Here is a 26,073-nt window from a genome sequence, read left to right on the forward strand (position 1 = left end):
GTTCTAGGCCCTCTCCTATTCTCGCTATACACCAAGTCACTTGGCTCTGTCATATCCTCACATGGTCTCTCCTATCATTGCTATGCAGACGACACACAATTAATCTTCTCCTTTCCACCCTCTGATAACCAGGTGGTGAATCGCATCTCTGCATGTCTGGCAGACATATCAGTGTGGATGACGGATCACCACCTCAAGCTGAACCTCGGCAAGACGGAGCTGCTCTTCCTTCCGGGGAAGGACTGCCCGTTCCATGATCTCGCCATCACGGTTGACAAATCCATTGTGTCCTCCTCCCAGAGTGCTAAGAACCTTGGCGTGATCCTGGACAACACCCTGTCGTTCTCAACTAACATCAAGGCGGTGACCCGTTCCTGTAGGTTCATGCTCTACAACATTCGCAGAGTACGACCCTGCCTCACGCAGGAAGCGGCGCAGGTCCTAATCCAGGCACTTGTCATCTCCCGCCTGGATTACTGCAACTCGCTGTTGGCTGGGCTCCCTGCCTGTGCCATTAAACCCCTACAACTCATCCAGAACGCCGCAGCCCGTCTGGTGTTCAACTTTCCCAAGTTCTCTCACGTCACCCCGCTCCTCCGCTCTCTCCACTGGCTTCCAGTTGAAGCTCGCATCCGCTACAAGACCATGGTGCTTGCCTACGGAGCTGTGAGGGGAACGGCACCTCCGTACCTTCAGGCTCTGATCAGGCCCTACACCCAAACAAGGGCACTGCGTTCATCCACCTCTGGCCTGCTCGCCTCCCTACCTCTGAGGAAGTACAGTTCCCGCTCAGCCCAGTCAAAACTGTTCGCTGCTCTGGCACCCCAATGGTGGAACAAACTCCCTCACGACGCCAGGTCAGCGGAGTCAATCACCACCTTCCGGAGACACCTGAAACCCCACCTCTTTAAGGAATACCTAGGATAGGATAAAGTAATCCTTCTAACCCCCCCCCCTAAAAGATTTAGATGCACTATTGTAAAGTGGTTGTTCCACTGGATATCATAAGGTGAATGCACCAATTTGTAAGTCGCTCTGGATAAGAGCGTCTGCTAAATGACTTAAATGTAAATGTAAATGTAATAGGATTATGGTGGTCTAAGATACAAATCATTAAAATTGAGTTAATGGCATTAGTTAATAGCGATTAACAAAAAATATATATGTGTAAACTCAGCAAAAAAACTAACGTCCCTTTTCAGGACCCTGTCTTTCAAAGATATTTGGATTTTTACAAATTAACTTCACAGATCTTCATTGTATGTAAATGGTTTAAACACCGTATCCCATGCTTGTTCAATGAACCACAATTAATGAACATGCACCTGTGGAACGATCGTTTAGACACTAACAGCTTACAGACGGTAGGCAATTAAGGTCACAGTTATGGAAACTTAGGACACTAAAGAGGCCTTTCTACTGACTCTGAAAAACACCAAAAGAAAGATGCCCAGGGTCCCTGCTCATCTGCGTGAACGTGCCTTAGGCATGCTGCAAGGAGGCATGAGGACTGCAGATGTGGCCAGGGCAATAAATTGCAATGTCCGTACTGTGAGACGCTTAAGACAATGCTACAGGACGGACACTTGATTGTCCTCGCAGTGGCAGACCATGTGTAACAACACCTGCACAGGATCGGTACATCCGAACATCACACCTGCAGGACAAGTACAGGATGTCAACAACAACTACCCGAGATACACCAGGAACGCACAATCCCTGCATCAGTGCTCAGACTGTCCGCAATCTGCAATCTGGTTTCCGAGCTGGTCATGGGTGCACCTCAACCACGCTCAAGGTCCTAAACGATATCATAACTGCCATTGATAAGAGACAATACTGTGCAGCTGTATACATCGATCTGGCAAAGGCTTTCGACTCTTTCAATCACCACATTCTTATCGGCAGACTCAACAGCCTCGACTTCGGCGATGTCACTTACAAAATAGCCTCCACACTCTACTCAGCAAATTGGATGTAGTCTATCACAGTGCCATCCGTATAGTCCCATATACTACCCACCACTGCGACCTGTATGGTCTCGTTAGCTGGCCCTCGCTTCATATCTGTCGGCAAACCCACTGGCTCCAGGTCATCTATAAATCGTTCCTAGGTAAAGCCCCGCCTCAGCTCACTGGTCACCATAGCAACACCCACCCGTAGCACACGCTCCAGCAGGTTTTTTCACTGGTCACAATGTATATATAGACTTTCTCTATTGTATAATTGACTGTATGTTTGTTTAAATGCATGTGCAACTCTGTGTTGTTTCTGTCGCACTGCTTTGCTTTAACTTGGCCAGGTCTCAGTTGTAAATGAAAACTTGTTCTCAACTAGCCTACCTGGCTAAATATACACTGCTCAAAAAAATAAAGGGAACACTTAAACAACACAATGTAACTCCAAGTCAATCACACTTCTGTGAAATCAAACTGTTCGTGGAGACGTGGAGGAAGCCGTAGGAGGGCAACAACCCAGCAGCAGGACCGCTACCTCCGCCTTTGTGCAAGGAGGAGCACTACCAGAGCCCTGCAAAATGACCTCCAGCAGGCCACAAATGTGCATGTGTCTGCTCAAACGGTCAGAAATAGACTCCATGAGGGTGGTATGAGGGCCCGACGTCCACAGGTCGGGGTTGTGCTTACAGCCCAACACCGTGCAGGACGTTTGGCATTTGCCAGAGAACACCAAGATTGGCAAATTAGCCTTTGGCGCCCTGTGTTCTTCACAGATGAGAGCAGGTTCACACTGAGCACATGAGCACATGTGACAGACGTGACAGAGTCTGGAGACGCCGTGGAGAACGTTCTGCTGCCTGCACCATCCTCCAGCATGACCGGTTTGGCGGGGGGTCAGTCATGGTGTGGGGTGGCATTTCTTTGTGGGGCCGCTCAGGCCTCCATGTGCTCGCCAGAGGTAGACTGACTGCCATTAGGTACCGAGATGAGATCCTCAGAGCCCTTGTGAGACCATATGCTGACACATGCACATTTGTGGCCTGCTGGAGGTCATTTTGCAGGGCTCTGGCAGTGCTCCTCCTTGCACAAAGGCGGAGGTAGCGGTCCTGCTGCTGGGTTGTTGCCCTCCTACGGCCTCCTCCACGTCTCCTGATGTACTGGCCTGTCTCCTGGTAGCGCCTCCATGCTCTAGACACTACACTGACAGACACAGCAAACCTTCTTGCCACTGCTCGCATTGATGTGCCATCCTGGATGAGCTGCACTACCTGAGCCACTTGTGTGGGTTGTAGACTCCGTCTCATGCTACCACTAGCGTGAAAGCACCGCCAGCATTCAAAAGTGACCAAAACATCAGCCAGGAAGCATAGGAACTGAGAAGTGGTCTGTGGTCACCACCTGCAGAATCACTCCTTTATTGGGGGTGTCTTGCTAATTGCCTATAATTTCCACCTTTTGTCTATTCCATTTGCACAACAGCATGTGACATTTATTGTCAATCAGTGTTGCTTCCTAAGTGGACAGTTTGATTTCACAGAAGTGTGATTGACTTGGAGTTACATTGTGTTGTTTAAGTGTTCCCTTTATTTTTTTGAGCAGTGTATATATATATTAAATAGGCTGAGAGAGGCTGGACTGAGGGCTTGTAGGCCTGTTGTAAGGCAGGTCCTCACCAGACATCACCGGCAACAATGTTGCCTATGGGCACAAACCCACCGTCGCTGGACCAGACAAGACCCAAGCCACCCCAGTCATAGACTGTTCTCTCTACTACCGTATGGCAAGCAATACCAGAGTGGCAAGTCTAGGACAAAAAGGCTTCCCAGCAGTTTTTACCCCCAAGCCATAAGACTCCTGAACAGGTAATCAAATGGCTGCCCGGACTATTTGCATTGTGTGCCCCCCCAACGCTGCTGCCACTCTCTGTTTATCATATACACATAGTCACTTTAACTACACATTCATGTACATACTACCTCAATTGGGTCGACTAACCAGTGCTCCCGCACATTGGCTAACCGGGCTATCTGCATTGTGTCCCACCACCCGCCAACCCCTCTTTTACGCTACTGCTACTTTCTGTTCATCATATATGCATAGTCACTTTAACCATATCTACATGTACATACTACCTCAATCAGCCCGACTAACCGGTGTCTGTATGTAGCCTCGCTACTTTTATAGCATCGCTACTCTATATAGCCTGTCTTTTTACTGTTGTTTTATTTCTTTACTTACCTATTCTTCACCCAACACCTTTTTTGCACTATTGGTTAGAGCCTGTAAGTAAGCATTTCACTGTAACGTCTACACCTGTTGTATTCGGCGCACGTGACAAATAAACTTTGACTTGATTTTGACTGGCAAAAAGTGCTCTTCACTGACGAGACGCGGTTTTGTCTCACCGGGGGTGATGGTCGGATTCGCGTTTATCGTCGAAGGAATGAGCGGAATGTCCGGGAACTTGCACGTGCCTTGGTGGAAGAGTGGGGTAAAATCTCACAGCAAGAACTGGTAAATCTGGTGCAGTCCATGAGGAGGAGATGCACTGCAGTACTTAATGCAGCTGGTGGCCACACCAGATACTGACTAACTTTTGAACTTATATGGTGATTGGCATCTAAACTTTCATAGTATTACTACACCAACCGGCAACACAGTTCGTCATTCAATCACCCACGTGGGTATAGCCAATGAGGAGATGGCACGTGGGTATAACCAATCCTCATTGGCACGTGGGTACCTGCTTCTATAAACCAATGAGGAGATGGCAGAGGCAGGACTTGCAGCGCGATTTGCGTCAGAAATAGGAATGACTTCTATTTTAGCCCTTTGCATCGCAGACGCTCGTTGAAGCACGTGAGCAGTGTGGGTGCAATAATTGAAAAACATAGATTTCTAAATGTATTTTGCAACGCTCGCACACACAACGCGAGCGGTGTCGTCAGCCTGTTAGGGACCGAAAGACAAAATCATCTACATCAGAATGGTTTAATCAAATGTATCATAAACACCACAAAAGTCACTAACATAACTACAGCTATTAATGCTCCCAGTGCTTAAGTAGGCCTATTCCCTCTTATCAATGTTCTTGAAGTTTAACACTTGCACACAGCTCGCGCACACTCACTCTCTCACACACACACCTTTAAGTACTGTTAAAGCTTCAGGCATTCTAAATGAGTGTGACTATATGAAAAAAAGAACGTTTTAAGAGTTTTAAAACTTGTCCAAAAATGTTATGAAAACACTAAACATTTGGTTCTGTTCAGATAACTTCAAACACATAGGCCTATACACTCTCCCTCACACTATTGACTATGATATCCATCCATCTAGCCAGCCTCAACACCCACTGAGGACCTGCATGGGGCTAGCTACTGCTCAGACGAATGATTTCAAATGGGTTTGGGATTTGTTTTTTTTATGTTTTTATGCTGTTCGGCATTGTTGAGAAAGATTAGGAACTTAACGCACATCCTCTAACACACAATTATATACACCTCACTCTTGCATATGCGGTGTATCATCTTTTTGATGAGCGCATTTTCAGTTCTTCCTGAGCAATCCAAATTTGAGCCTAGCCCATTCAGTGGTCAAGTTCAGCTTGCTAGCTAGTAATGTTTGTTATCAAAACAAAAAATAGCTGCTTGTGAGTAGTTTCAAAATGGCCCGAGACATGGCAACCAATCCACTGCGAAAATAAATAAAACATAGCTCCAGTAATATTGGGCACAACTTCCACATGATTTTGGCGAGAAATACCCCAGGTGTTCCACAGTCAAAGCAATTGGCTGTCAAAGAACTTCAACGCAATGGTCCACTGCCCTTGTCTGTCATAACGCATATTTTTCTTTCGGAACGTATTGGAATTTGGGGGATGGGATAGTTCTATGTTCATTGACATGTGCTTACAACGTATTTTCCTCAACACTATTTATTAGGCAGGGTAAGGTGCCAAAAGCCACAGCTGATGACACCTATAATTTCCTATTGCAAGAACTTGTGCCAGCAAGACAGCCTAACTATAAAGACTTATGAAGTAGAGCTACACCACACACACAAGCTAGCCCTGCGGTGCTCTCGCTCTCCCTGGATTTTTTTCAAATGACAGCTGCCCGCCAAAACGGTCTGTGTGGCCTGTCAGATTTTCCTCAGCAGCGATGCTATGAAGCCATCAAAAATGCTAAACTATACTTTTTCTTACAAAAAAAAAGAGAACCAACCAAACAAAATTGCTGTACAATAATTTCAGACAATGAGAATTTACTCGCTCAAAACATTTTCCAAGGGCAAGGCTTCTTTCACTATAGCTGAAAAACTGGTCATGGCCAAGAGGTTAAGCCTATCTGCTGCTACAAAAATCTGCATAATCCCACTTTACAATGACACCGTCACGCACAGAAACAAGTATATAGCCGATGATATTGAATCACAGGTTTTAGACAGAGCCCGCGCATCAAATTGGTTTACAATCCAATTAGATGAGACAACTGACATGCCCGCATTTTGTATATATTCTCCTCGTATGAATAACTTATTTGGTGCAGAGATTTGCCTCAGAATACAACTGCAAGGGACATTTTCTGTGTTCTGAACGAGTACATAACGAGACATGGATTACGATGGGACCGTTGTATCTGGATCTGTAACGACGACACTGCTGCTCAACCTATCCACACAGGGCCGAGAAAGTGACATTTTCCAAGCAAACTATAAAATTGCCGCAGCTTGGTGTGTGGAGAGACCGAGTGGATAGAGGCATTTTCGATACGTTCCCCATATTCTCAACTCTGGTTGACAAGATGTAGAAATGGATCACACATTTCTATTGCTTTGGTCATTTACAGAAAGCCCAGAGAGAGACACTGCCCATGAAGACAGCACAGACAAACCACAAAAGTAGCAAAGTAAATGCATAATTCATTATTTTAGAGTAAAGTAAAAAATCAATGAACAGTTTCTTATTTTATATAGAAAAAAGCGATTGTCTATTTTTTTACCAACGCGGTCCCGAGAACAAGGAGGCCATGCCTTGCTGGTCCCTGGCACAAAAAAAAGTTTGAGAATGGCTGAACCTGGCTACAGATTTCAGGCAAGAGTCTCCTTGCCGCAACAAGGCAGTCTCATCCTGTAAAGGTGTATGTACTCAGGTCTAAAAACAGATTATACATTAACTTTCCAAGATACAATTCGCCAATTCTCAAACTCCTGCTTAAAATAGGTTATCAGCAATGCTGATTGTGAACTCAAGGTGTTTTCCAGTATGACCTTCAGAAAGATAACGCTGAGACACACAAAAAAGGAAAACAGCCAGAGCGTGATCAATGACACAGCCTGAGGTTGGGCGAAGGACAGTAAAATGATCCTGCTGTAATGCAGTCAACCATACTGTCAGAGGGATTGAAAAGCTTGAAAATGTACAATCCCCCTCAACTGTTTTCTAAACATGGACCAAACTCTGGGATTGGTGTTCAGTGGTAAACACTCAGGAACATTCACTGTGTTCTTGGTAAGGAACTCCAGCGTAGATGTAGCCTATCGTCCTGCTGAAAGGTGACTTCATCTCCTAGTGTCTGGTGGAAAGCAGACAACCAGGTTTTCCTATGTGCATAGCTTCATTCTGTTTATTTTTTATCCTGAAAAACTCCTCAGTCTTTAACGATTACAAGCATACACATAACACGATGCAGCCACCACTATGCTTGAAAATTTGGAGAGTGGTATTCAGTAATCTTTTGCACCAAACATAAGTTCGCATTCAGGACAATTTTTCTTTGCAGTATTACTTTAGTGCCATGTTGCAATCAGGATGCATGTTATGGAAATGTTTATTCTGTACAGGCTTCCTTTTCACTCTGTCAATTAGGTTAGTATTGTGGAGTAACTACAATGCTGCTGATCCATCCTTAGTTCTCTTATCACAGCCATTAAACTCTCTGTTTTAAAGTCACCATTGGCCTCAGGGTGATATCCCTGAGTGGTTTCCTTCCTCACCGGCAACTGAGTTTGGAAGGACGCCTGTATCTTTGAAGTGACTGGGTGTATTGATACAACATCCAAAATGTAATTAATAACTTCACAATGCACAAAGGGATATTCAATGTCTGATTTTCTTAAAGCATTTTTTTATCTACCAATAGGTGCCCTTCTTGGCAAGGCATTGGAAAACCTTCCTGGTCTTTGTTTGAAATTCACTGCTCGACTGAGGGACCATAGATAATTGTGGGGTAGAGATATGGTTGTCATTAACCTGTCTAGGACTAGGGTGCCGCTAGCGGCACACCCCCCCCACCCCCACTGAAAAGGCAGAGCCGCGAAATTCAAAAAAAATATATTTTTTTAAATATTTAACTTTCAAACATTAAAGTCCAATACAGCTAATGAAAGACACAGATCTTGTGAATCCAGCCAACATGTCCGATTTTTAGAATGTTTTACAGGGAAGACACAATATGTAAAGATGTAAATCTATTACCTAAAAATACATTAGCATAATCCACCATCTTTTATTTGTCCACCAACACCAGTAGCTATCACCAATTCGGCTAAACTAAGATATTTATAGCCCCTAACCAAGAAAAAAACTCATCAGATGACAGTCTGATAACATATTTATGGTATGGGATAGGTTTTGTTAGAAAAATGTGCATATTTCAGGTAGATGGCATAGTTTACAATTGCACCCACCGTCACAAATGGACTAGAATAATTACAATGAGCAACGTGTTTACCTAACTACTAATCAAACATTTCGTAAAAATACACAGCATACACTAATCGAAAGACACAGATCCTGTGAATACAGACAATATTTCAGATTTTCTAAGTGTCTTACAGCGAAAACACAATAAATCGTTATATTAGCATAGCACATGTGCAAACATTACCCCAGCATTGATTCTAGCCAAAGAGAGCGATAACGTAAACATCGCCAAAATATATTATTTTTTTCACTAACCTTCTCAGAATTCTTCAGATGACACCCCTGTAACATCACATTACAACATACATATACAGTTTGTTCGAAAATGTGCATATTTAGCCACCAAAATCATGGTTAGAAAATGGGGAAAGTAGCCCAGCTGGTGAGAAAATGTCCGTGCGCCATATTAGACAGTGATCTACTCGTATACATAAATACTCATAAACGTGACTAAAAAATATAGGGTGGACAGCGATTGATAGACAATTTAATTCTTAATACAATCGCGGAATTACATTTTTAAAATTATCCTTACTTTTCAATACAGTTTGCGCCAAGCGAAGCTACGTCAAAAAAGATGGCGTCCTAAGCCACTAACATTTTTCGACAGAAACACGATTTATCATAATAAAAATTTCCTACTTTGAGCTGTTCTTCCATCAGTATCTTGGGCAAAGGATCCTTTCTTGGGTCTAATCGTCTTTTGGTGGAAAGCTGTCCTCTTGCCATGTGGAAATGCCAACTGCGTTCGGGATGAACTGGAAGCGTGCCCAGAGATTCACAGCGTCTCAGAAATAAATGTCCCAAAATCGCACTAAACGGATATAAATTGCTATAAAACGCTTTAAATTAACTACCTTATGATGTTTTTAACTCCTATAACGAGTCTTAACATGACCGGAGAAAGATTACTCCCAACACTAATGCTTGGAACAAGTGCGGGTCGGTGTCCTCCACGCGCATGACGCAGCTGGAAAAGAGTTCCTAGCTACAGGGTTTTTTAATTTATAGTGCCTGTGATTGCGCAATCGACCCCATTCAAATCGTCATCACGTAAAGGCATCCAGGGGAAGACGTAAGCAGTGTCCGTATACTCATAGGAATAACATTGGCCTTAAAACTGACTCCAGAACAGTGGCCAAAATTTCTGAAATCTGACTCCATGTCAGGGAAATTGCTGTAGAATGGGTTCTGTTCCACTTAGAGACAAAATGTCAACTCCTATAGAAACTATAGACTGTTTTCTATCCAATAATAATAATAATATGCATATTGTACGATCAAGAATTTTGTAGGAAGCCGTTTCAAAAATTACACGATTACCATAAATAGTGACAACAGCGCCCCCAGCCTTAACAGGTTAAAAAAAAATCTATGTTAAACACTATTATTGCACATAGTGAGTCCATGCAACTGATGTGACTTGTTAAGCACATTTTTACACCTGACCTTATTTAGACATGCCATAACAAAAGGGGTTGAATACTTACTGACTCAAGACATTTCAGCCTTTAATTTATAATTTGTTTTTTTTAACGTTTCTTTTTAAAACAATACCATTATGACATTATGGGGGTTTTGTGTGTTTATTTCTATTTATTTATACATTTTTAATTATTTTTTTATCTAACTAGGCAAGTCAGCTAAAAACAAATTCTTATTTAGAATGACGGCCTACCCCGGCCAAACTCAGACAACGCTGGGCCAATTGCGCGCCGCCCTATGTGTCTCCCAATCACGGCCGGATGTGATGCAGCCTGGATTCGAGATGCAGTGCATTAGACCGCTGTGCCACTTGTGTGTAGGCCAGTGACAAAATACTTTCTGAAGGTAATGTACCGAATTTCAGGGGACTAGGTCACAGTTTGCATTTTCAGTTGCTTATTTTAGCACCACCATGTGGCCAATTGGCATGAAAGGGTGTGGCCCATGGCCTTTTACCATCTTGCAAAGTTGCACCCTCCTGGGCCTTACCATCTCACGGAAATGTGCATTTTTAAACTAAATTGACAGAGGAACCCAAATAATAATAGGCTACAAATACAATAAGGTTTCACCCAGTTTTGCTGGCTAGAACCCCTAATCAAAATCTGACTGTGTGGTTACGGCTTCAAGGGAAGTATAGCAACATGCTCAAACGTATGACAGCAAGGAGAAGTGTTCTGTTCCACCACTCCAGCTTGTGTGTGTTCAGCCCAGCAGCAAGCCGCTATGGTCCAGCCTCCACCTATGAGGAATCGTCAACAGGGTTTTTTCTGCATAGAAAACTCCAAACAACCCCAAAGAATTGCAAAAATATGTGTAATGGTAAAACGTTTGTGTAAACTAAGACTAAAACCAGATAAACAAGATGGAGATAAATGGACCTATATACACTAAGTGGCTAATTTTTTTAGGTACATTTTACATTTGCATTTGAGTGATTTAGAAGACGCCCTTATCCAGAGCGATTTACAGTGGTGAGTGCATACATACATTTTTACGTGCCCACTGCAGACACCTTCTCATTTTTAGCTGATAGAAGTGGAAGCCAATGTGGTCGTCTGCTGCAATAAACCCCATCTGTGACAAGGGCCGACAAGTTGTACGTTCCGAGATGCCGTGCTGCACCGTTATTTGACCGCTTGTGACCCGCCAGTTAGCTTGCACAATTCTTGCCATTCTCCTTTGAACTCTCTCATCGAGCTGTTTTCGCCACACTGGACTGCCAGACTGGCGCGACTAACAAAACATCCATTCTCAGTTAACCCTAGACACTGTCGTGCGTGAAAAGCCCAGGAGGCTGGCCGTTTGAGACATTAGAACAAAGTCGTTTAGGTCACTCGTTTTGCCCATTCTAAATGTTCAAACGAACACTAACTGAATGCCTCAATGCCTGTCTGCCTGCTTCATATAGCAAGCCACAGCCACTGTCTGTAGGAGCGAACCCATTTTCATGAACTGGCCACTGAGTATTTTTAAATAAAATCATCTTTGAAAACTAACAATCACCAGAATAAAGGCAAGACAGTCAGGGAGAATCTGACATTCAAAATATTATAGGTTGGAGGTATTTTGTCATTGCACTGAATGTTATGTTTAAGTCCCTCATAGCATAACACGGCATAAGCCACGGCAAAATGTGCAGAATTTCAGGAAACTAGCCACACCAACCATCTAAACCTAATTCTGATCACAAAAACCCCTGGTCAACCTCGTGGGCTGCAGCTCTATGACAGCTGGGAATCGCAGCACTCTATCCAGCCGCGGCCTTCCTGCCACCCCGTACCTTTCTACCCTCTCTCAATCATCATCTCCCTCTACGTCTCCCTCTCACTCCCATCCTGCAGTCAGATCAGAGCCAAGTCTGCAGCTTGTCGTGTACACAGACAGCCAGAGGCAAAGATTAGCATTAGCCAACTGTATTGGCCGCTCCCACCAGTATCCCGCTATCCAACTCGTGTCAGTCACTCCCTACTCCCATCCTACTCCCTCCCCGCCAAACCTCTTCAGGTGGAGACAGCTTCATTCTCAGGGGAATAACCTGAAATCATCAAAAAAAAATATCCCGCAGGATATAGGGTCTATGAATAAGCATTGTGCCACGTAGGCACCAAGGTCTTAAACACTGTACCAGGGGGCAATATTAAATCAAACGCCGATAATGAGAGGAGAGCCACCAGACAGAGAGAACTGAATAGGGCCGCTGCCAACCCATATGCTTAGCTAGCTAGCCGCGTGGCCACTAAGACACGTTGTACCTTTTGCAATGCACTCCGTGGTGCAGCTAGCCAATGTAAGAAATGCAACCAAGACATGAGCACAGCAAGCAAGCTAGAAATGGGATATCTGTCAGAGCTTAATTAGAGCATGTGAGACGTGCTTACTAAATTCACAACACTACCAACAGCATCAGACATGAAAGACACCAAAGAAACATCAGCACTTATTCTGACAGAAGCTGCACAAGAACCGGGCTCGGGGGGGGGGGGAGATAACGAATCAACTGAAATAGAAAGCAGTCTGTAGCGGTCGGCATCTAAGGCATTTCAACACACAGTAGGTGTCCTAGATTAGATCTAAGGAGCAGAGCTGCTGCAACACCATGACGACGGAGGTCAGCGAGAACCAAACACGCGAGGAAAAGACAGCGGCGGCCATACACACTCCCTCCCTCTCTCTCTCTCGCACACACATCTCGAAGACACTCACTAGCGTCGCATGATCAGTAGGGTGACATCGCCACCAACCGAGTAACAGGCTCAAACACTGGAGTGCTGGCTGAGCTGGAAAGAGGTCACTGTGCCTCTGCCTGAGGCGACAGCAACACACACCCTAGGCATAGGCCAGCACTCCCATCTGAAGAACAGTGTGCTTTCACTGGGATGTGTCCGTGTCGCTGAGCCCAAAACAGACGCAACTCTTTAAAAGGGATATCGCAAGATTCTGGAACTCGTGGAGACCATGTTTATGTCTCTGCGTGCAGTATGAAGGAAGTTAGGTCATTTCACGAGCCAATGCTAGCTAGCATTAGCGCAATGGCTGGAAGTCTACAGGTACACTAGTGCAGGGTTCTCCCCAAAGAATATAATAGAGGCGCTGCGTGACCATGTGGACTGGCTGCAACTCTAAGAAAAAGCATCCCTTTAAAGATCAAAAGACTACAGCTGAGAGACCTGGGTAGACGGGCTGATATAAACAGCTGAGAGACCTGGGTAGACGGGCTGATATAAACAGCTGAGAGACCTGGGTAGACGGGCTGATATTAACAGCTGAGAGACCTGGGTAGACGGGCTGATATTAACAGCTGAGAGACCTGGGTAGACGGGCTGATATTAACAGCTGAGAGACCTGGGTAGACGGGCTGATAGAAACAGCTGAGAGACCTGGGTAGACGGGCTGATAGAAACAGCTGAGAGACCTGAGTAGACGGGCTGATAGAAACAGCTGAGAGACCTGGGTAGACGGGCTGATAGAAACAGCTGAGAGACCTGAGTAGACGGGCTGATAGAAACAGCTGAGAGACCTGAGTAGACGGGCTGATAGAAACAGCTGAGAGACCTGGGTAGACGGGCTGATATTAACAGCTGAGAGACCTGGGTAGAGGGGCTGATATTAACAGCTGAGAGACCTGGGTAGACGGGCTGATAGAAACAGCTGAGAGACCTGGGTAGACGGGCTGATATAAACAGCTGAGAGACCTGGGTAGACGGGCTGATATAAACAGCTGAGAGACCTGGGTAGACGGGCTGATATAAACAGCTGAGAGACCTGGGTAGACGGGCTGATATAAACAGCTGAGAGACCTGGGTAGACGGGCTGATATAAACAGCTGAGAGACCTGGGTAGACGGGCTGATAGAAACAGCTGAGAGACCTGGGTAGACGGGCTGATATTAACAGCTGAGAGACCTGGGTAGACGGGCTGATAGAGAGGAAGGGAGGACTTCACTACCCAGAGTTTCGCTTTATGGTATAGTAAGCAAGTACCTCAGTGAACCAAAAAGTAGCTTTCTAAACTAATGATTAGAGCTGCATAGTGTATACCACCGTCTGGTCAAGCGGACCAGACCATTATGCTATGGGAGAAAAATGTAAATTGATGTGAAATAATTGCCTATTCCACTACAAACCTAGACCCAGCTAATGTCTTCCCCATCACTGAGAAGAACCCCTTCAAAGCTGTGCTGCTGGGTTTAAAACAAACCGCTGTTACAGCGTAAAGCAAACACTTCATGGCAAAAATAAAAAGCCAAAAGAGGATCACGGTTGTAACTTTATTGCAGCCTACAGTCTAGGGATGGGCATGACATTCTTTTATTGTTCGAGGCCTCGCCTGATTGTTTTTCAGTCCTCACACTGGAAACACAGGCCCACACTGGAAAAATAAGTGCACGTTTATCTATATGCCAACAGTGCGCAACAATGCCTAATTTACCATAACTATTACAGATAACAAGTCCTAATTGCCTCATATACACTATATACAAAAAGTACGTGGACACCCCTTCAATTTAGTGGATTTGGCCATTTCAGACACACGCGTTGCTGAAAGATGTATAAATCGAGCACACCGCCATGCAATCTCCATAGACAAACATTGGCAGTAGAATGATCTTACTGAAGAGCTCAGTGACTTTCAACGTGGCACGGTCATAGGATGCCACCTTTCCAAGAAGTCAGTTGGTAAAATTTCAGCACTGCTAGAGGTTCCCCGGTCAACTGTAAGCCCTGTTATTGTGAAGTGAAAATGTCTAGGACCAACAACAGCTCAGCAGTGAAGTGGTAGGCCACAAAAGCTCACAGAACGAGACTGCCGGGTGTTGAAGTGTGTAAAAATCATCTGTCCTTGGATGGAACATTTGCTACAGAGTTACAAACTGACTCTGCAAGCAACGTCAGCATAAGAACTGTTCATCAGGAGCTTCATTAAATCAGTGTCCATGGTCGAGCAGCCGCACACAAGCCTAAGATCACCATGCGCAATGCCAAGGATCGGCTGGAGTGGTGTAAAGCTTGCCGCCATTGGACTCTGGAGCAGTGGAAACGCGTTCTCTGGAGTGATGAATCACCCTTCACCATGTGACAATCCGACGGACGAATCTGGGTTTGGCGGATGTAAACTGTAGCCAACTGTAAAGTTTGGTGGAGGAGAAAGAATGGTCTGGGGCTGTTTTTCAAGGTTCGGGCTAGGCCCCTTAGTTCCAGTGAAGGGAAATCTTAACGCTACAGCATACAATGACATCCGAGACGATTCTGTGCTTGCAACTTAGTAGCAACAGTTTGAAGGAGGGCCCTTCCCTGTTTCAGTAAGACAACACCACTGTGTGAGGCCCCTACAGAAAGTATTTGTCAAGATCAGTGTGGAAGAACTTGACTGGCCTGCACAGAGCCCTGACCTCAACCCCATTGGGATGAATTCCAACACCGACTGCAAGCTGGGTCTTATCGCCCAACATCAGTGCCCGACCTCAATAATGTGCATGGCTGAATGGAAGCAAGTCCCCTCAGCAATGTTCCAACATCTAGTGGAAAGCCTTCCCAGAAGAGTGGAGGCTGATATAGCAGCAAAGAGGGGGGGGGGGGACCAACTCCATATTAAGGCCCATGATCAAGGAATGCAATGTTCGACGAGCAGGTGTCCACATACTTTTGGCCTCGTGTATATTTAGTTTATTTTAAAAAATCAAGCGCCATTTAAGATGAATTTATTGAAATCGTAATATTAACTGGTTATATTATATAGTGGAACACAATCTTCAAAAAGGTAGTAAGATCAGCCGTGGTGCTTGCTTGCAACAGCATAGACTTGTTGTTTTCATTATTAAAAGTCTAAGCTGACATATGGAATTGTTTTAAGATGGTCTACTATGGTTCATTTAGCCATTTCCTTTTTAATTGTAGGTATCAAAAAAATCATTTGGCTTTTACTACTTATAGCCCAGACAAGCACATTGAATAACACATTCATAAAAGGCAAAAAATAGTCAAAAAAATGTATCGTGGGAAACAAGGTTTTGAAGTGTTTGTTCTATATCTAGGAGATATGACAAGGCTACCCTTTTTTGCGTAGGCACAAATCTACCCTCATACTGCCATTCGTTTTTTAAAACCGGTACCGATTACCTTCAGGAGTCCCCTGACACGTGTTGGGGTCATAGAGACAAACAGAACCCGTCAATGTTTAGGAGGGTTATAGCCTAGGCCAGGTATTCCCAAAATGGTGTACCCCTGCCGTCGGGAGTACGCCGAATTTTAAGAAAAATTCAAACAGCACATTTAGATTTTCCAAAGGGGCTATACATTTGGGTACGTTTTTCCCCCCACGCCTGAGTAGCCTCGTTTCACTGCCAAAAATAAAATTAAACCATGTCGTGTTCAGCGAAATAACAACGTCAAATACAGGTAGCCTAGTCAAATAATTAACATCCAATCACATTAACCGTTACTATCTCGCGGGAAACCTTCACTCTTGTGCAGACATTTAGAAACATGACAATGTGAAAGATAAGCCACTCGATTTTCGAGTATTAAGACATGTATAAAAGCAACAGATACCATTAACAAGGCGGGGCCAGAAGCGTCTTATGTGGTGAGCTACCGATTAGCTAGGACAGGCAAGCCCCATACCATTGTTGAAGACAATTCTTCCTGCTGCCGCAGATATGGCTGGGACAACGCTGGGGGAAAAGGCCAAAAAAACTACACAGACAACGCCTTCATCAAACACTGTTTCACGAAGCATCCGTGACATGGCAGGAGATGTTTTGAAACAATTACTGCTTGGCATACAAGCCAGCGAATTCTATGCGTTACAGCTGGATGAGTCAGGCGTGGCGGGCCTGGCACAGCTCCTGGTATATGTCAGTTACATTTGTGGGTAATCAATTAAGGAAGATATCCTCTTCCGCAAACCAGGACAACATGAGAGGATATTTTTAAAGTACTGGACAGTTTTGTGACATCAAATGGACTTTGTGGTCAAGATGTGTTGGTATCTGTTCTGATGGCGCAAAAGCCATGACTGGGAGACATAGTGGAAGAGTGGAAAAGCGCGTGCAAGCAGTTGCTCCCGACTCCACTTGGGTACACTGCAGCATCCACCGAGAAGCTCTTGCTACCAAGGATATGCCAGCTTGAAAGACGTTTTGTGTAAGAGGGGCCCCTGAACTCTTGTGTATTCAATGTGCGGGACAAAATTGAGGCTATGATTAAGAAGTTGGAGCTCTTTTCTGTCTGCATTAACAAGGACAACACACAGGTCTTTCTACATTGTATGATATTTTGTGTGCAAATGAACTCAAGCTTACGGACAATGTCAAATGTGATATAGCGAAGCACGTGAGCGAGCTAGGTGCGCAATTACGCAGGTATTTCCCAAAACTGACAATAAACAAATGGATTCGTTATCCCTTCATGCCCTGCCTCTTGTCCACTTACCGATATCTGAACATAACAGAAATTGCAACAAGCGGTTCTGTGAAAATTTAATTTAATCAGAAGCCACTGCCAGATTTCTGGATTCTTGCCTTGGCAAATCGCACTGTTAAGACACTGATGCCCTTTACAACCACGTACCTATGTGAAAGTGGATTCTCGGCCCTCACTAGCATGAAAACTAAATACAGGCACACTGTGTGTGGAAAATGATTTAAGACAGACTCTCTCCAATACAACCCAACATTGCAGAGTTATGTGCATCCTTTCAAGCACACCCTTCTCATTAACCTGTGGTGAGTTATTCACAATTTTTGATGAACAAATAAGGTTTTATATGTAAGATCGCTAAATAAACAACAAAATTATTAATTATTATTATTTGTGCCCTGGTCCTATAAGAGCTCTTTGTCACTTCCCACAAAGTGATGGTACGCAGCTGGAGGTTGAATGTTTGAAGAGGTACGGGACTATAAAAAGTTTGGGAACCACTGGCTTAGGCTAACCAATTCAAAATGGCACTAGCAGTTCGTAAAGTAGGGTCTTCACTAGTTACCACAGCCACAAAGTTATAAACCATGCTTATTACTAACATTTATCTTACTAACATTTATCTTGTTCAAATCAGATTTTAAACCGAACCGTTACCCCTAACCATAGTGCTAACCTTATGTCTAATGCTAAAAGCAAATATTTGTTGTTTTCATCATTTTGACATTGTGGCTGTGGTAACTAGTGACACCTGCAAAGTAGCCTAAGCTGAAAATAGACGGGGCGCAGTTATTCCAAAACTGCAGGTCGTGGTCACACATATTCCCTACTTCATTCAAGCAGTCTATTTTGAATTTGAAATAAAACTGTGATCATTTGGCAAGGAATGTAGCTTGGGTATCCCATCAGTTAGATACTGTAATGAAACATGCAGGGAGCAGGTCTCGAACGCTCGACCTAGCCCAAAGTCCAGCGCGCCATCGACTGTGCTGCAAAAGCAGAGTCGATATCCGTACTTATAAACCCAGGGTCGTTACACCATCAAATCAAAGTGTATTTGTCACGTGCACCGAATACAACAGGTGTAGACATTACAGTGAAATGCTTACTTACAGGCTCTAACCAATAGTGCGAAAAAAAAGGTGTATGTGTGTGTTAGTAAAGAAATAAAACAGTAAAAAGACATTTGAAAATAAGAGTAGCAAGGCTATATACAGACACCAGTTAGTCAGGCTTATTGAGGTAGTATGTACATGTAGATATGGTTAAATTGACTATGCATATATGATGAACAGAGAGTAGCAGTAGCGTAAAAAGAGGGGGTGGTGGGTGGCGGGACACAATGAGATAGCCCAGTTAGCCAATGTGCGGGAGCACTGGTTAGTCGACCCAATTGAGGTAGTATGTACATGAATGTATAGTTAAAGTAACTACGCATATATGATAAACAGAGTGTAGCAGCAGCGTTGGGGGGGGGGGGGGGGGGACGACACACAATGCAAATAGTCCGGGTAACCATTTGATTACCTGTTCAGGAGTCTTATGGCTTGGGGGTAAAAACAGTTGGGAAGCCTTTTTGTCCTAGACTTGGCACTCCGGTACCGCTTGCAATGTGGTAGTAGAGAGAACCGTCTATGACGGAGGTGGCTGAGGTCTTTGACAATTTTTAGGGCCTTCCTCTGACATCGCCTGGTGTAGAGGTCCTGGATACTCGTGCTATAGAGGTCCTTTTTACTCGTGCTTGTGGAAATCTGTTGCAGCTCAAGTCGACTACAAAATCCATAATATAACGCTCTCCCTGTGGGCTGGCTGGCTAGCTAGCAAATGCAACTACACAGAATAAAGTAGCTAGTTAGTGTAGTTTGTTTAGGCAATTTTACAGCTATCAATTAGAGGTCGACCGATTAATCGGAATGGCCGATAAATTAGGGCCGATTTCAAGTTTTCGTAGCAATTGGTAATCGGCATTTTGGACACCGATCATGGCCGATTACACTGCACTCCACGAGGAGACTGCGTGACAGGCTGACTACCTGTTATGCGAGTGCAGCAAGGAGCCAAGGTAAGGTGCTAGCTTGCTCCCAGACAGACTAAACAACTTCTTTGCTCGCTTTGAGGACAATACAGTGCCACTGACACGGCCCGCTACAAAAACCTGTGGGCTCTCCTTCACTGCATCCAACGTGAGTAAAACATTTAAACGTGTTAACCCTCGCAAGGCTGCAGGCCCAGACGGCATCCCCGGCCGCGTCCTCAGAGCATGCGCAGACCAGCTGGCTGGTGTGTTTACGGACATATTCAATCAACCCAGTCTGCTGTTCCTGTTCCAAAGAAAGCTAAGGTAACTGAGCTATATGACTACCGCCCTGTAGCACTGACTTCCGTGATCATGAAGTGCTTTGAGAGACTAGTCAAGGACCATATCACCTCCACCCTACCTGACACCCTAGACCCACTCCAATTTGCTTACCACCCCAATAGGTCCACTGACGACGCAATCGCCATCACACTGCCCTAAACCCACCTGGACAAGAGGAATATCTATGTAAGAATACTGTTCATCAACTACAGCTCAGCATTTAACACCATAGTACCCTTGAGACCCTGGGTCTCGACCCCGCCCTGTGCAACTGGGTCCTGGACTTCCTGCCGGGCCGCCCCCATGTGGTGAGGGTAGGAAACACCATCTCCACCCCGCTGATCTTCAACATTGGGTCCCCACAAGGGTGCGTTCTCAGTCCTCTCCTGTACTCCCTGTTCACCCACGACTGCGTGGCCATGCACGCCTCCAACTCAATGAAGTTTGCAGACGACACTACAGTGGTAGGCTTGATTACCAACAATGACGAGACAGCCTACAGGGAGGAGGTGAGGGCCCTCGGAGTGTGGTGCCAGGAAAATAACCTCACACTCAACGTCAACAAAACAAAAGAGATGATCGTGGACTTCAGGAAACAGCAGAGGGAGCAGCCCCCTATCTACATTGGCGGGACAGTAGTGGAGAGGGTGGAAAGTTAAGTTCCTCGGCGTACACATCACGGACAAACTGAAATGGTCCACCCACACAGACAGCGTGGTGAAGAAGGCGCAGTAGCGCCTCTTCGACCTCAGGAGGCTGAATAAAATCAGCTTGTCACCAAAAACACACACAAACTTTAACAATCGAGCATCCTGTCGGGCTGTATCACCGCCTGGTACGGCAGCTACTCCGCCCATAACCGTAAGGCTCTCCAGAGGGTAGTGAGGTCTGCACAACGCATCACCGGGGGCAAACTACCTGCCCTCCAGGACACCTACACCACCCATATGTCACAGGATGGCCAAAAAGAGGACAAGGACAACAACCACCCGAGCCACTCCCTGTTCATCCCGCTATCATCCAGAAGGCGAGGTCAGTACAGGTTAGAGGTCGACCGATTTATCGGAATGGCCGATTAATCAGGACCGATTTCAAGTTTTCATAACAATCGGAAATCTGCGATTTTGCCGATTATTTTTTATATTTTTTTACACCTTTATTTAATCTTTATTTAACTAAGCAAGTCAGTTAAGAACACATTCTTATTTTCAATGACGGCCAATGACGACCCGGGTGGGTTAACTGCCTCGTTCAGGGGCGGATGACAGATTTTACCTTGTCAGCTCAGGTTCAATCTTGCGGTTAACTAGTCCAACGCTCTAACCACCTGCCTCACGAGGAGCCCGCCTGTTACGTGAATGCAGTAAGAAGCCACGGTAAGTTGCTAGCTAGCATTAAACTTAGTCAATCATAATCACTAGTTATAACTACACATGGTTGATGATATTATAGTTTATCTAGCGTGTCCTGCGTTGCATATAATCGATGCAGTACGCATTCGCGGAAAAAGACTGTCGTTGCTCCAACGTGTACCTAACCATAAACATCAATGCCTTTCTTAAAATCAATACACAGAAGTATATATTTTTAAACCTGCATATTTAGCTAAGAGAAATCCAGGTTAGCAGGCAATATTAACCAGGTGAAATTGTGTCACTTCTCTTGCGTTAATTGCACGCAGTCAGGGTATGTGTACAAAATAACTCAAATCAACCTGTACCCCAGCACATTGACTTGGTACCCGGTACCCCCTGTATATAGCCGCGTTACTTTTATTGTGTTACTTTTAATTTTACTATTTTTACTTTAGTTTATTTAGTAAATATTTTCTTAACTCTTTCTTGAACTGCATTGTTGGTGAAGGGCTTGTCAGTAAGCATTTCACAGTAAGGTCTACCTACACCTGTTGAATTCGATGCATGTGAAATCAAATTTGATATACGGAAATCAGTCAATTTAAATTAATTAATTGGGCCCTAATCTATGGATTTCACATGACTGGGAATACAGATATGCATCTGTTGGTCACATCTTAAAAATAAATAAAAAAGTAGGGGCGTGGATCAGAAAACAGTATCTGGCATGACCACCATGTGCAGAAATTCTTTGGTTGTGCAAACCCAGTTTCATCAGCTGTCCGGGTGACTGGTCTCAAGACTATTCGGCAGGCGAAAAATCTGGATGTGGAGGTCCTGGGCTGGCGTGGTTATACGTGGTCTGCGGTTGTGAGGCCGGCTGGAAGTACTGCTAAATTCCCTAAAATTAGGTTGGCTTATGGTAGAGAAATTAACATTAAATTCTCCGGCAACAGCTCTGGTGGATATTCCTGCAGTCAGCATGCCAATTACACACTCCCTGAAATCTCAACACATCTGTGGCACTGTGTTGTGTGACAAAACGGCACATTTTAGAGTGGCCTTTTATTGTCCCCAGCACAAATTGCACCTGTGTAATGATCATCCTGTTTACATGCTGTTAGTGCGCATTTCTCATTTTAAGATAAACAATCCATCTGACTTGTGGCATATCAAGAAGCTGATTCAATTTGTGCACAACGTTTGAGATAAATAATATTTTGGTGTGTATGTTACATTTCTGGGATATTTCATTTCAGCAACACTTTACATGTGACGTTTATATTTTTGGTCAGTGTAATAAAACTAGGGTCTCATTTATTCTTTATCAGAAGGATATGATAGAACGTATTAGAGGACAGGTCCACAACAAACGAATTGGGTTGTCTACATCCAAGCTGATAGGTAGCTAGCATAGCAAATGAGCTAACTAACTTACTGGCTAACATCAAGCTATCATGTGATCATGTGGCGGCTGTTGATATGATGAATCAATACAATTCAAGAGAAAGCTACCTGCCCCCAATAGGTTATTCATAACACAAAACTTGCCGTGTTGTACGACAGATATCGATGAAATCGTTAGAAATGGGCCCTAAACATACATTTTAAATAAAAGTATTGTTCCTGGCCATTTGGTGGATGAACACGTGACGTTCCATAACAAACAAACATTCGTTTTCATCCCGTTAGATACAACTGCGCAAATATTTTCCAACGCTGCATAAGTGTCAAGCTATCTGACATAAGTGTAGTGTTAAATAACGTGATTTAGGTTCTGTCAGCTTTACCCAACTAGCTAGCTAGAGCCTGATGATCAGCTAACTGTCGTTAGCTAGGCCCAGCTGCTAACGTTGTTGTCAGTCATCAGCACTCACTTCCAGCGTGGTAGGCTAATCTTTCTCAAATTAAAACAGGAGCTTCAAACGTCCATTGGCAGCATGTCACTGTAAACAGTGCTTCACAATTATCGGCAAAAAAAAAGTAGTAGCTACCATAAGTTACCTAGCGTTGAATCTTAAAAGTTAAAGCGCCGTGCCACCTATGACAATGCTACGGTATCAATGTGCCTTGCTGATTCAGTTCAGACATCGTGTTGTTGCTAACATCGTCTATACAGCCATGATAGCTAGCCACGCAACTGTAATGGGAAAGCGATGGTCAACCCAAGTCACTTCATCCGCAGCTGGCACAACAATAAAGACATGAGATAAGAAAAGCTCATTTGCACAGGCGATGTCAGGAGTGTAATGATAACGTTAGTTTTTAAATATCACAACATGTGAAACCTCGCTGGGTTCAGCCTGTAACGTACCCTAGTGAGGCCAGACACTGTCAAAAAAAAACTATTCTAGCCATCTGCTTCATTTATCTTATTGCATTTGTAGAACAGGTGTCCTCAGTCAGAGACGACAGAGTACGATGTTTTGAACGTAAACTCAAATTATATCGTGGAAGAAGCTTTACAATCCACTCTATTACAGAAATAGTTTGAGGCCTTACTCTACATAGTTAACTATCTAGAGCGGTATACTAGATGGGAGCTTGCAATGCAGCATTATCCTGTGAGGAACTCCCTACTAATCATAGATCTGACAGTAACAGATCACGCTTGGCCTTCAAGTGGTTCAGGTGAATGCACCCTAAACCCAGGCAGTACTAGTGGCAACACGAACATTTTTGTTATGGGAAGAATACAAACCATGATGTGATTGTCCATTCTGGCTGACCACGGTCACCGCATTCTTTTTCTTAGTCCATGGGTTCACCTTGGGCGGGGGTGCTTCAGCAAACTCATTTTTACTGCATTTCACACAGTCTTCCGTTTGATCAATCGTGTGTTTCTCTTGATCCAGGATTTCTTTCTCTTGATTGTTACTCTCTTCTTTTGCCTGTTTAGAGCGTAGCTCCTTCGTTGCAATCCCACACTGTTCCGAGTTGTTTGTTTTCATATTGCTACCCTCGTCGGCAACACATGTCTGCTTCACGCCCTTTTGAGGACAGTCCTCTCCATGCTGTATCATCTTGCTCGCATGCCCATTCTCCTCTGGTTTAATAAGAGGATTGTTGGGTAGGAGAGCCTCTACCTGAGTAGCCATTTCTCCTTTTCCTCACGATACCACCAAATTCGCCTACTACTCAAAAAATAAAATGTAAAGTATTCCTCGAATGAACTAGTTTCTCCACTCCACCCCTAGACTAAATAGCATTCAGTCTAAGACGCAGAGTGGTTTGTGTTGAATTAAAACATTTAAAAAGCGCCCGAGAGCCTCTTTTAAATTACAAGCTAAACTTCACCACTAGCAGCAATATGGATGATCAGCACCACGCGATAGAAGGGTGCGCGCACGTACGCTCGGGGGGCGTGACCACGCAAAGATGTGCACGCAACAGGGTTCTTCTTCTTCTTTGGTTTAATGGCGTCCGCAACAATTATATGTACATTCCGCCACCAACTGTACAGGTGGATAATAAGGACCCAAAAAGAGAAAAAAGCATCGTTACCACAAAATCCATGGGCCTTCCAGAGCAAGGGAAACAACTACTTCAAGGTCTCAAAGCGAGTGACGTCACCAATTGAAATGCTGTTAGCATGTACCCCGCAAACTAGCTAGCCATTTCACACCATTTACACTCATTGCCCTTTGACCTCCTCCTTTTCCACAGCAACCAGTGATCCGGGTCACGGCACCAATGTAACAGTGTTGCTTTCGTCCCTCTCCTCGCTCCTACCTGGGCTCGAACCAGGGACCCTCTGCACACATCAACAACTGCCTCCCAAGAGGCATCGTTACCTATTGCTCCACAAAAGCCGCTGCCCTTGCAGAGCAAGGGAAACAACTACTTCAAGGTCTCAGAGCGAATGACATCACCGATTGAAACGCTATTAGCGCGAACTCCGCTAACTAGCTAGCCACTCCACACATGTTACACTTCTGCCTTTGAGTCTTGGAGGCCCAAAAACTTCTCGGCTGCAGATATAATAATATCCAGCTTCTTGGACTTCTTGGACACTTGGCAGCTGTGGCTACAATTAACAATTGTGGCTATAAATGCTACAAATTCCACCTTTTTCACAATAAGTGTATCCAGATCACTTGATTGAAGTATAACATTTGCAACTGGTTGTGGTGCATCCAACACCATATCTTCTTCAGAACTGTGGCCTCTTGCCCCTTCAACGCTCTTCACCGCCTCCACATAGAAGATTTGCTGTACAGCCCTGATCCTTGACACCTCAACCCCTTTCACCCTAACAGGGCACTCAGGTAATTCAGAAATATGATCCCCACCACAGTTGCAACATTTTACATTCACAGACTCTTCAATAATATATTCCTTCCGTCTGCAAACACTTCACTCATGGCCAAACCTTTTAAACTTCATGCATTGCATCAGATTTTACACAAACGCTCCTACGGCGTATCTTATATACAATGCCTTTGGAAAGTATTCAGACCCCTTGACCTTTTCCACATTTTATTAGGTTACAGCCTTAATCTGCCTTAATCTGAAATTTTCCCTCATCAATCAACACACCATACCCCATAATGGCAAAGCAAAAACAGGTTTTTCAATTTTTGCTTATCTGTGAAAAATACAAACTGAAATATTACATTTACATAAGTATTCAGACCCTTTTCTCAGTACTTTGTGGAAGCTGTTGATTGATTACAGCCTTCTTGGGTATGACGCTACAAGCTTGGCACACCTGTACCTAGGGAGTTTCTCCCACTCTTCTCTGCAGATCCTCTCATGCTATGTCAGGTTGGATGAGGAACGTTGCTGC

The 26,073-nt window shown here is 44.4% G+C and overlaps 1 protein-coding gene across 6 annotated transcripts in view; it reads right to left on the reverse strand.

Annotated features, from left to right (window-relative positions):
* The window catches only part of LOC129862908 (la-related protein 1-like), a 94,595-nt gene extending 69,944 nt beyond the window's left edge, over positions 1-24,651 (reverse strand). For 4 of the 6 annotated variants that reach the window (XM_055935004.1, XM_055935001.1, XM_055935003.1 and 1 more), the window contains exon 1: positions 23,986-24,642. In XM_055935004.1, the coding sequence (XP_055790979.1) occupies positions 23,986-24,382 (397 nt within the window). In that variant the 5' untranslated portion in view covers positions 24,383-24,642. Of the gene's footprint in view, positions 1-23,985 lie in introns of all 6 variants that reach the window. The other 2 variants (XM_055935005.1, XM_055935007.1) reach the window with 2 other exon arrangements.
* Positions 24,652-26,073: the final 1,422 nt, after the last annotated feature.

Source organism: Salvelinus fontinalis, chromosome 9 (assembly GCF_029448725.1).
Source record: "Salvelinus fontinalis isolate EN_2023a chromosome 9, ASM2944872v1, whole genome shotgun sequence".
Taxonomy (NCBI): domain Eukaryota; kingdom Metazoa; phylum Chordata; class Actinopteri; order Salmoniformes; family Salmonidae; genus Salvelinus; species Salvelinus fontinalis.